The sequence below is a fragment of the Aplysia californica genome, unplaced genomic scaffold (assembly GCF_000002075.1).
Source record: "Aplysia californica isolate F4 #8 unplaced genomic scaffold, AplCal3.0 scaffold00113, whole genome shotgun sequence".
Taxonomy (NCBI): Eukaryota; Metazoa; Mollusca; class Gastropoda; order Aplysiida; family Aplysiidae; genus Aplysia; species Aplysia californica.
In genome coordinates, this window is record NW_004797383.1 from 281204 (window position 1) to 293407 (window position 12204).

General features: G+C 38.3%; 1 protein-coding gene across 3 annotated transcripts; it reads left to right on the forward strand.

Annotated features, from left to right (window-relative positions):
• Positions 1 to 992: 992 nt before the first annotated feature.
• LOC101852993 lies at positions 993 to 7381 on the forward strand. 3 transcript variants are annotated; one of them, XM_005095768.3, is made up of 4 exons: positions 993 to 1313; positions 3546 to 4224; positions 5401 to 5644; positions 6841 to 7381. In XM_005095768.3, exons 2-4 carry the CDS (start codon positions 3577 to 3579, stop codon positions 6966 to 6968), a joined length of 1020 nt encoding a protein of 339 aa, XP_005095825.1. In that variant the 5' UTR covers positions 993 to 1313; positions 3546 to 3576; the 3' UTR covers positions 6969 to 7381. The 3 variants fall into 3 exon arrangements, with proteins under 3 accessions (XP_005095825.1, XP_005095827.1, XP_005095826.1); XM_005095770.3 differs by lacking the exon at positions 993 to 1313 and adding an exon at positions 1408 to 1701; XM_005095769.3 differs by lacking the exon at positions 993 to 1313 and adding an exon at positions 1718 to 1955.
• The last annotated feature ends 4823 nt before the right edge of the window (positions 7382 to 12204 follow it).

Sequence of the window (12204 nt, forward strand, 5' to 3'; positions counted from 1 at the left end):
GGACGAGACACAAAAGATAATTATGTATTACGTAGGCCTGTATAATTATGTGCTTGTAGAAGTCTAGTGTTCTCCAAGTCGGGTTCTCTACTGAGGCTTTTCTGCGGGCGTCAAATTAACGGCACCTTCATCATCATCATTTTTTTCTGGTAGGTGTTTTACGGCGTTCGCAACTGCATACGGTCATATGTAATCCCGCGGGACACATTAAAACATTTTCAGTTGGTAGGAAGTTTTGAATTTTGCCCTGATGGCGGCCGAAGCCTACTCTTATCGATTTTGGACCCCCAAGAGATCTTTAACGTGCGCAACTTGCACACGGGACCTCAGAGATTTTTCGCCCTTGTCCGAGAAGGTTAGGTAGATCTTTCCTACCGGAATGGGGAGGCTGAAAGTGATAGACGGCAGCAAGAAGGAGCCAAGTTAAGTAGCAGTAGAAAGGCTGCAGAAAGAGTCAGGAGCCCAGAGGAGGGGGAACAGAAGGTGTGGGGGTGGGCGCAGAAAGTGAAGACGAAAGCAGACGATAGAACATTGCTAAAGGACAGGAAAGAAGGTGAAAGGAGACAATTTAAAAGAGGAAAATGTTTCGTCGCTATCCGGATCCGAACACCGGACCTTTGAATGAGAGGCGAACTCCGAAAACCTCTAGGTCACAAGAGCCCCCCTTTCAAGTTAATTTTTTTTTCTCTCGCACGGTGGTAATGACCTCTAGATCGGGCGGCTCTGATCGGCGATCCATGACTTTGGTACAGAGTGCAGACAGCAGACTAGGAAGGACCCAAGATCACGGCCCTGTCCAGCACGCAGTATGTTATATCTATAATACGGTAATATTAGTTCCAGTTGACCTGCTATTGATTATTATTATTATTTCACGGTCTCTGGGCCTGCCTGTGGTTTGTTTATGGTAACCCACAGCCTCGAGCTAGTAAGTAGCGTATAGGGCCTGGCCTAGGCTTTCAGAAGGCCTAGGGCCAGACCATTACGTTCTTACTGTTCTCTGATCGTCGGGCCAGGGCCACGCCTAATTTAAGCTTACGTCAGCCTGACAACGAACTCGGCCTTGGGGCTTAGGCCAAGTAACACTAGCCAATCAAGACATGTGAATGATGTCACATGACACAACAGGCACAGAAATGTTCTCACAGTATAGCACTCGTGACTCGTGATCAGATCCAGTGTTTGGTGGATGTTCAGCTAGTATGAAGGACGGTTGCAGCGGTTGGATATATTACTCGTGAGGTTCATCTCAGGACAGCCCGCTGCACTCCGCTCGTGGGCTGTCTTTTCAGGAACACTTCATTTACTATTAGGTAAGTTAACTTGCCTAAACACTTATTTTGTTTTGCTTATCAACTTAATTATTCTCACGGGCGAAAGGCAGCTAGAGCAACCAGACTGATTTCATCATCGCTTGTTCCGAAAACGGGAAAACCCCAAGTGCCGCTGCAAGGGGATTCCCCTCATCAAGGCGGAAGTGCCTAGACTGGAACGGCAAACTGTTTGCTGATGAAACTGTCTAAACAATACTTTTGCTGATATGTAGGTTAGGCGAGTGGAATCACAGAAAGAAGTGGACTTTGTCTTCACCCTGGGGCTTGAAACACTTCCTTTACACCCGCCACAAAACAATTACATAATTTACTATTTTTGGAACATGCTCGGGGATTGCATGTTGACGTCCAGATTTTCAGTTTTCAGGTCAGTCCGACGCGTTAAACTTATTAATAAGTTAAATTACCGCACAATAATGGGGATTTGTTCCCTGTTTATCTTGTGACAGTAACCGCCACAACTATGCTCTCTTGACTCATGATAGTAGAAGAATGTATGGAAATCGAGTAGGCCTTCATACTACGGACACTACAAGGTTATTCGCTGCTATTAAAAAAAAAGATCGTGCTCTACTGTCGCCTTTACTACTGTAGCCAACTTCAGCCATCAGTTTCAGCGAGGTAGTATAGCAGGGCAACTGTTACTGTTATATTTAACCATTTGAAGTGATAATTTAAGAAGTGACTCTTGGCTTGATTCTTTGTTGAGATATCTTTTCATATATGGCGTTATCAGAACTGTTTTATTTTTTATAAATTATTATATTGAAACATGGAATAGTGTCCTTGGTTCAGGTGTGTACCATGATAGGGCTGTGAGTTTTTATTTTTACAGAGTTCACTTCAAACTGACAAACCCTCTTCCGAAAAATTAACCAAATTTTGTTCTTCCCTGACAGAGGTAGATTTTTGACTTAGTAAAATCGGTTTTAATTCTCCACCCCGGCCGTGTTATTGCTTGTCAGAGCAGGCATGTATAATAGTCAGAGGACAAAAAGTGTGATCCAAGTTGCTTCACTTTGTCACTTGTGCTGAAGAAATATATTTTTCGTAATAATCATAAAGACTCTCGTATTATGAAATATTTTATGGCTCTTTAAGTATAATTGACTATAAAATACGAAATATAAGCATTGGAAGGGTTAGCCAGCTGACTGAAAAGTGGTACGTAGTCATGATGTACCGTAGCATCCTACCATTTGGAAGTGTTACAGCAACTGTAGCCTGAGAAGAAGCTACTCAACTACTGCTACAAGAGTGCTGTAATGTCTTTGCAGACAGCATGCAGCAGCTTAGAGTGAAAGATAGGCAGAATTTTAAGGAGAGATGTAGATCTACATGGGGACAGATTATTTAACGAAGTTTGATTCGAGGTGCCAATAATTTTAAATAATAATAATATGACTTGTATTGCTTGAGTTACTATGCAGACCATAGAATTTGTTCTGCTCATACTCTTTCCAATACCTTTTTGTGACCCCCTTATGTCCCCGTGATTTTATGCACCCCGCTTAATTTAGCAAAATTTGATCATTTTTTGAATAATTTCTTATTATTTTCCTTTGTCATTCTTTGTTAAAATTAACAGAATCACACACTTTCACATTTTTGGGCTCAGTTTGCATAATTTCAGAATTTTTCTTGCATAAAACGACGGGACAGCCCCTTGCCAGTTTAAGTCATAACCAGGTATTTTATATATATACACTCTCCTCTACCCTATGCTATCTAGTAAGTGCTGCCAGATAACCACTGTTGCAGAGAGAGTAAAAAAATAACCTGTATATATATAGTTTTTTTTCCACTTGAATTATGAGTACATTAGTGTCAGTACTTAAGACCATAATCAGATCTTACATACTGTGACTCTTATTTAAGATGTTAGCCTTATATGTTTGTTCAGCTTTTGTCCGTATCTGAGTGGAGGTGAAGATAATGTGTAACTGTAAGAGAGAAATATAGTCGTCTCCATGAGTGATGAACTCGCTTGAGTTGATATTTGGTAAAATTGATCTTTTTCTCGTGTCCCAGCACCCTGTTCTTCTTTATATTTATAGGTCCCAACGGTTAAGTTGAACTTCGGATGAGTTGATCTTGTTTTCTTTCAACTCCCCCGATGATATCAACTTATTATCCGTAGTTGACACTTGTATATTAATTTCCTTTAAGAGTTGACTTTAAAAAGAACTATTGCATGCTTTGTCACCTCAGGTCAATCTGTGGAAGTCTGTCGTGAGAGGAGATGTCAAATCTGCGAGGAGTCGTGGGCTTGTCCGGCTACCCCAATGCTGTTGATGTGACCCTCCACCCTGATCCCCGGTCAATAGCTCCACCTGGTTTCATGTTTGTGAGCATATTTGAGGTTGAAAGCCTTTACAAGCTGTATTGTAAACTCAATTCAGATAACAACTTTTTCAAAGAAGAAAATGAAAGACTTGGGGAAGAAATTCGGTTTCACAAGACTGAAAAGGCTGAACTCATTCTGAGAATTAACGATATGAAGAAAAGCTCTTCTCTCCTTGAGTCAAACATCTTAGACTTGGAACAAAAGATTGCACATTTACAGTGTCAAGTCAACAAGCTAGAGAATGATCGTGATGTTGAAATGCTCAATGCAGCTGGGGTGGCGTGTCAAAATGAAGAAATTGACGACCCCCCCAGTCTTCAAGAATTTCATGGGAATGCTACTGGTGACGGTGACCTGAGAAATGTGATGGCTGAAATTGAAACCAAGACTGCAGATGCGAACAGAGCTTTTCTGGAGGCCAGTTCAAAAGCTGATACCCTGCTGAGGTCTTGCAATGATGTGAAGAGAGTCTTCAATTCTCTTGTAGCTGAAAACAATGGTCCATCTGAAAGAGAAAAGGAATTGCTGGACAAACTAAAGAAGGTAAACTTCTTTTACTTTTCTGTTCCCTTGTCTGAATATAATAATTTCTTATTTTGTCAGTTTCTGTTTCAGTCGAATCAATAGAAAAATCTGCAAAGCAGCATAACTGAAGCAAAGTTTTGTTTTGGTCTTAACCTTATCCGTACGCCCTGGGGTCATTTTGTCCCCCCCGGGGTTGTATTCTTCACATTGTAGAATACTTCTAGTAGGCTACAAAGATCTCTTTGAAACTTTCAGTATTTCTCAAAAAATCATTTTGACAGACTGCTATGCAAAGCGTACAGATCGGATTAACGAGTAAAATTCCTCTTTGAAAGTGGTGGCACAGAGTTCCCTGCATCGTATGGATCCGATAGTAAAACACGACGTACAGATAGGGTTAAAGATTTTCATGTGATCTCTGGATTCAGGTCATTTTGTCTTTGAAATTTACACCCATTACCAGTAGGCCTGTGTGTGAACTGTCCAGTTTGGTCATCCCTATTCTATTCTATATTTATGTATGTGTGTGTGTGTGTGTGTGTGTGTGTGTGTGTGTGTGTGTGTGTGTGTGTTGGACTAATTGGGGTGATTACGTATCACAGTCTTTTAATTCAGACATGGTGTGGACTAGAGGTAAAAGATAAATTGAACAAACAAAATTCTCTACACTTCTGTCTGTGGTTTAAAAATTCTTTTGCTCAAACCTTGACTGTGAAGAGTAACTTTTTTTTTTCAGTGCAGACTAAACTCAGTTCCTGTTTCTCCCAGGTTCTGATACCTTGGCCGTGGGTTCTGAGGGAAAGGAACAATAACTACAGCCACTAAGTTGTGTTGAAATTTGAATTTTAGATTTATTTATAGAGGCAACAAGGATCCACGACTCGAGTAATGATGGGTAACTAGATGGTGAGAGTCAGCTTATTATTGTAACAGCGCAGTCTGCTTAAACTGAAATCTGCGGGACTGAGGAATTTTCTTTGGTTTAGCAAGGTTTTCGGTTTAGAAAGGTTGGTCAATCATAGAAGAAAAATAATCAGGGATTTTATTCTCTTTCTTCAGTTTACTGCTGTTCTTGGATTAACCATGTTTGTTTTAAAGTGGACTCCACACTGTTTTATTATCAATTATGATAACTTCTTGAATTCTTTGTATTGTAACCAAATACTTAGTAACTCGATCTTTGTTTGTTCCTAGATTGAGGCAATGAATGACATTCTCTTGGAGGGGAAAAAAGTGTTGGAGAAAGAAAACAAACAGCTCTCCCTGAAACTGAAGACCTTGACCACCATGGATGAAGAGGAGGACATCCGTGAGTTTGGACGTTTCAAAATCAAAAGCCGTTCTGTGGAATGTGCTGTCTGCCATGAAACTTTCAGCTCCGTGATGGAGATGGAGCAGTCAGCGTGCCATTTTCACAAGTCTTCTTCTGTTCCAGCTGGTATGTACAACAACGCAATCAATCCCTATACTTCATGTGATGTTTGAGTGCCTGTGGGTGAGTGGGTTGAAGAGTACATGTAACGTGTTCATGTATGTATTTACCTGTCCCCGTCGTTTTATGCAAGAAAAATTTTGAAATTATGCAAACTGAGCCCAAAAATGTGAAATTATGCGATTCTGTTAATTTTAACAAAGAATGATAAAGGAAAATAATCAGAAATTATGCAAAAAAATATCAAATTTTGCTAAATTATGCGGGGTGCATAAAACCACGGGGACAGATTTACCATGATGCAGCAAATTTCTGTGAGGAGAGATCATTAAATTGTTTTCTTATCTTTGTAGGTAAATTTTCAATATCCTTATCAACACAATTGATCATTTTGAATGAAGACTGTTTAAATTGTGCTTGAGAAGGATTGCCTCCCTGCAGAAAGGCAGGGATATTCGAAGAAATTGACTGTTGACTTCTCCTAAGAATAATCGAAATCAAACTCATGTCTCAAGCATACTTTATCAAAGATTCCCCATTACTTGTATACCCATAGTTTTATCCATTATCATACTGATGACTAGTTTTGGAAGTGCGCAAGAAGCTTAATCTCTTTACAAATTTTCTTTGAAGTTAGTCCAGGTGTTTCTTCTGGAGACATATATAAGTTATATAACTTCTAATTTGTTTCGCAAGATACTTTTCCAGTTAGGACGTCAAATATAATGTTTGTCTGTAAGTCCTGAACCAGAAGATGTGGTGACATATTCTGTCCCCGTTGTTTTATGCAAGAAAAATTCTGAAATTATTTCAAACAGAGCCCAAAAATGTGAAATTATGCGCTTCTGTTAATTAAGAGAATGATAAAGTAATAATCTGAAATTATGCAAAAAATGATCAAATTTTGCTAAATTATGCGGGGTGCATAAAACTTAAGAGAATGATAAAGTAATAATCTGAAATTATGCAAAAAATGATCAAATTTTGCTAAATTATGCGGGGTGCATAAAACCACGGGGACAGCATATTGCATGATACTTCCTTTTGTTTGAGAAATATCTACAATGTGCATCATGTGTATAATATGTGTAGACTCTATGTGTTTTGGCGAGAAATAATTTTGGCCTCTAAGTTCTGAGGCAGATAAATTATTCATTACATTTGCCTTTTATTGATGAAGAACTATCGTGTTTGTCTTTCAGTCCTGGATACAGGTATTGGCAAGTTCTGGCCCTGCTGTGAGCAGTTTGCTAAAAGCAACAAAACTGCTCAAGGATGTCGTACTGGTAAGCACAGACAGTCGACCAAACGTTTCAGACGGGAGGATTGAGACGCAAGCCTTTTCAGCCTTTCAACTATAGAGGAGAGCAGAGCTCCTCTTTATGTACTGAAATCCTGTTTCATGGACACTGCGGATAAAGTCAAGAAAATATTCCTCCCAAAACCATCTAACTAAAAGTCTCCAAGTGAGCCTCATAAAGTTAAAGTACTAACCCAATTCTTAGACTATTTGGTTATAGATGTAGATTGTGTTGATGAAAATAGGTCAACTTTTTAATGTTTTAGGTGTGTGCTGTAAATCCCCTATTATTCTTAATGCTAACTTCAAAGGAAATGTGTTAGAACCTTAGCTTGTTTGTTTGTTTTAGTAGAGGTTTTACGGCGCTTGCAACTGCATAAGGTCACATGAGCACCAGAAGATTAGAGGTGTTACAAGTACAAGAGAGTAACAAACATAAAAAAGAAGGAGGGGAGATAAGGCCGATAGATGTTTGATAGGAAAGAAGAAGCAAACCACACCAGAGCACCCACCAACCACTCACGGACCTTAGTTTGCAGTGACCTTCATTGGTAGGCTTTTTTATAGACTCTGTTGGTCATCCTAAGTTTTAGTCTTGACTACAAAGACCTGAGAATATTACACAGTGATTTGTTTTTGCCTATTTGTGAGGCAGGGTGATGGAATCAGGCTCTTGTCAAAATAATCAAAGTAAAGAAACTTGCATTTTTCCTCAGGTTTGTGAATTTTTATAAATATTTTGTGGGTTGTTTTTTTTTGCTCAACACCTTTCATGCCTATTAAAGAACTTATTTCAGTGGAAATTTTCCTGAAAAATGTAGATTAAAGGCACAAAAAATGTAAATTTTAAGTTACCAAGGACTCTTAAGCTAAGGAAATAACTAATCTTTGTCGGCCATTTTCTCACTAACTTTACCTCTGAAAGCAGGCGACCCACACCTCCTTCATTCGCAAATATCTCGACTTGTATTCAAGATAAATGGATATTTTTTTCATCCAAATAAAGACAACTGAACAGGCTTTTAAGATGATACCAATAACTCCGTATGCCCAAAAATTGACGAGAGCCTGATTCCACCACGCTGCCTCACATTTTAACTGTGGACAGATGAAAGTGAACAAGCTATCAAGAGAGAGTATAACCATGTTGCTTGTAACACTTGTTAGCCAAAAACAAAAATTTAGAAGTCGGCTATCCCTTTTATGCTGTCAAGTACTTAATGATATGTTGATTTAAAAAAAATAAATTTTTAAGTACAATATAATTGTGTACAAATATCAAGTAGTTTTCCCCTATACATAGCGTAAACCATGTTATACAATAGTCTCCGCCTAAGATACTGGAGCTCGGGAGCAAGGAAAATGTGGGATCTTAGGCGAACCGGGATCTTAGTCGACGAACCCAGTAAAGAATCTACGGTGACCCATTTTAAGGCTCATAATCTGTAAAATGTTCTCCCTCCACCTTAAAATGAACTGACGAGCCCCCTGGGTTGGTTTATGACATATGGAGAGCAAAGAGTGGTTAATTTGATGACCAATCACAGTGCATAGTGGCATGAGGCGTGCCATTTCACTTATTATCCTATCTTAGTCTCAAGATCTACGCTTATCCAGTTGCCCCTCCCCTTTACCTGCCGAAAATTTATAGCTTTCCTTCTCTGACCAAGTTCCCTCACTTTTGTGGTTACGCACCTTTACGTTGTGACCACATAAATTAAAATTCAGTCTATCTCGCAAGCACAGAGAATAGAGAAAACTGCTGCAATGGTCAGGGAAGAGTTCACAGCACAATGTGATTCCGCCTGGATCAAAGTGATGTAAGTTTAAGTGGAGAGCTCAGGTGCGAGTGCGATGTTCAGGGAAAACAAACATGTAGGTTAGTTCACATATCGGTGTGATCCCATCTGGGGCAAACATTGTATCGTTTCATCGAGTTTTACAATGCTTATGTGATCACATCCACGAGAGTGGCTGATCTTTGATGCGACGGGCAGTTCATTGATCTCAACTTTTCACTCTTGGTTGATCGGCTGTGCGTCTGCCCGAGTGTTTTTTCCGTAAATTATGATCAGAAATGGGGGATCTTAGCCGAATGTAGACCTTCAGAGTGGATCAGAGCGGGATCTTAGTGGTGACTTTTGTATAATAAATATTCTGTTTTCTAAAAACAGCAGGAACTTAAGTGAAACGGGATCATATGCGATGGGATCTTAGGCGGAGACTGCTGTATTGTTATTTGTAGTTAACTTGCTCATCTGAGAACATCACAAGGTTTCATAAATTTACTGGATTAGATTTATTTTTTACGTTGCACTAAGTTTAATCTTTGTTACACTGTTTGTCAAAAAAGTTGTGTTTTTACTTTGCTGAACAAGGTTTTATAAATGTTTTATATGTGTACGGCAGGTCGTCGTTTTCTGTTATGCCAAAGAGCTCTGTTTTTTGGGGGTTTTTTTTTGTAACTTTTATTATTACTACATTGTACTTTCTTATTAACATTGTAAACCCCTGTTTTCAGTTTTTTAGAAGTGATTTTGTAACCCGTAGTAGCAGATAGATAATAATAATGTAGAAAATAATTTTTTGTGTGTCTTATTCTGCGATTTTTATATTTATTATTGTATTCAGTATTTTTTGTAAGAATTCATTTTGAATATGTTTATACGGTACTATAGTCCCATATGTGGCCTAAATAAGCACTCCCATAGTCAATTCACCTTTGGCTTTACGAGATGAAAGTAGCGTGAGCAATGAATCTGTCACTGAGGTAGGCCATATGTCCTTGAACAAGACATGATAACCCTTGCAAAAGTGTAAATAGGGTTACCAGCAATGCTGTGTCTGTTGTGTATCAGTATGTTCCAGTATATGTTGTTTATATATTATATATTATGTACCATATGTATGTATATGTTGCTATGCTATTTTAAGCCAAATTTCTCCTCAATGTCAAATAAAAGTAAAAGTGGGATTTCAATTTAATTGTGACACATTATTTGTGCAAAATGTAAGGTATCTAGTTTGCAAACTTGTGGTGAGAGCACAGAATTCACCCTCTCCAAAAAGAAAAAAGCTCACACTTATTTCAACTGTATAGCTTAGATTTTAGTTATAATGTAATTAGTTCTTGTAAATGCTTCCAATAGTTATATTTATAAACAATTCTGTTTTCATGCTTAGAGAGGACATTTTTAAAAATATGTATTCGTATATATAATGTATAGAAAGCTAGACCTACCAAGTTAAGTAAAATACATTGGCTACTTTTCACAACTGAAATGATATTAATTAATAATTCAGTCTCATTTTTAAGCATTTCTGAATGAAAGACACATCTTGTTGAGGGAAATTTATAATATGTGAGGCATCGTGGTGAAATCAGACGCTCGTCAATATACTGAAATGGAAGAAACCGGCATTTTTCTGTCAGTTTGGAAATTTTTCTCGAATTTTTGTTTTTTGGCTTCAACACCTTTTATGTTCGTTAAAAAACACATACACAGATTTTACTGAAAAACGCTGATTAAAGGCTCTGAAATAGCAGGTTTTTAGTTTCCACAGACTCTCAAGCTTTGGAAGTCACTAAACTTTGGCTTCCATTTTATAGCTAATTAATTTAACTCTGAAACCAGGTGACCCCTACCTCCTTCAGTCGCAAATATCTCGACTTCTCTTCAAGATGGACTGGTATTTTTTCCATCCAAAGCAAGGCAAATGAACAAGCTTTAAGCTGATACCAGTAACTTCGCATGCCCAAAAATTGACGAGCGCCTGATTCCACTGCCTCGTGACACATTTGTCACTTGATTTTTAGATATTTTTTTTTTTTTAATTACGATAACAGCACACTCCAATGCAAATCCAAGTGCTTAATTTTTTGTGTACTGTTGTACATTTTGTTTTGCAAATTTATTTTAAAAATCATTAATTCGACCTTCTTTTTTGAAATCATAAGTCATTACAGAGAAAGTTGCCTGAGATTCTGGCTCTTTTTTTTCTGTGTTCTGTCTCTACAACTCTACTTATTATTTATCACCTTATCTTATGGCACGTTCCGTTTCCATATGTACTATTTTCGTACAATTTACCACCGCCAGTATTTTTGTTACTTACGTCTAACATTGTGCTCAAATTCTGTAATTTACTGCTGGTAGTGGTAATGATAATGATGAGTACAGTCAAACCCCGTTGTACCACCAGCCCTGCTTACCGCCAGGTTTTTCCAATGTACGAAAAGAATCCCCTATATAAACACAATATTTGCGCCTTTACACTGCCATCCGCCAACTGTCTCAGTTGTACGGTCCTTATTAAACTACATATTATAGTGGAAATTTACCCCAATGTACTGCCAGCAAAATGGCCGCCAGAAGTACACAGTATAAGTTATTATAACACACAAGGCTACAACACAGTGCACGGCTCATCTACTCGGTGGTTGCTTGACAGTCTTTCACACACAAACTCTATACGAGCTTATAGGTCTAGATCTTGATGTTGTTGTTGTTAGCAATCCAGTAGCATCTGAGGGTTAATTACTCTTCTGCATGATGCCATTCTGTAATAGCTGCATGTCTGTTCTAATTGTTGCCTTGAGGAGAAGAGGCAGTTAGATGCGTGGGGTAGCTTGGGAAGAAAACATCCCCTTAAATCAGTTAGTTTTATGCAGAAGAACAGATTAATCATAATGGTCCTGTCTCTCAGGGGTACATATAGAGTGGACAGGCAGCAGACTGTTTTACTCCAACTTGGTTGAGATGTTGATTGAGGGGTACATGTCGTGTTCTAAGTCTAGGTCTTGATCAAACACTTTTTGCCAATTTATCAAGGACTCATGCTCAAGTCGTCTAAGTGACAGATTGAAAGGAGGTGACTCAGTAATTGATCTAGTGATTGGTAAACAAGTACCCTTAACGTTGGGCAGTCAGTGCTACTTGTATTTAACAGAGGACATGACAACCTCATTGTATCGCTAACTTTGTGCCCGTCCCAATAGGTAGGCGGTAGAACGAGGTTTGACAGTTGGTCGACATATTATTTAGACAGCACTGTATTCATCTTTGAAATCATTTTATAGTTTACTTTACATTTCACTTTTCACAAAGATATTAATATTATTATATTTTATGTTTTTGATATAATTATGGCTGAATTAGGTACATATTACATTGTACTTTTTTGTGACATATTAAGGAATCTTAACCTCTGTAAGAATGTTGAAGAACATTACAGTACAGTATTTTTTAAAAGCCACTTCATGGAA

Excerpts from the sequence above, each read along its gene's own strand:
- LOC101852993 (XM_005095768.3), top strand. The coding sequence starts at position 3,577 with ATGTCAAATCTGCGAGGAGTCGTGGGCTTGTCCGGCTACCCCAATGCT. Across the intron at positions 4,225-5,400 it reads TGCTGGACAAACTAAAGAAG|ATTGAGGCAATGAATGACAT; the intron begins GTAAACTTCTTT and ends GTTTGTTCCTAG. Across the intron at positions 5,645-6,840 it reads GTCTTCTTCTGTTCCAGCTG|TCCTGGATACAGGTATTGGC; the intron begins GTATGTACAACA and ends TTTGTCTTTCAG.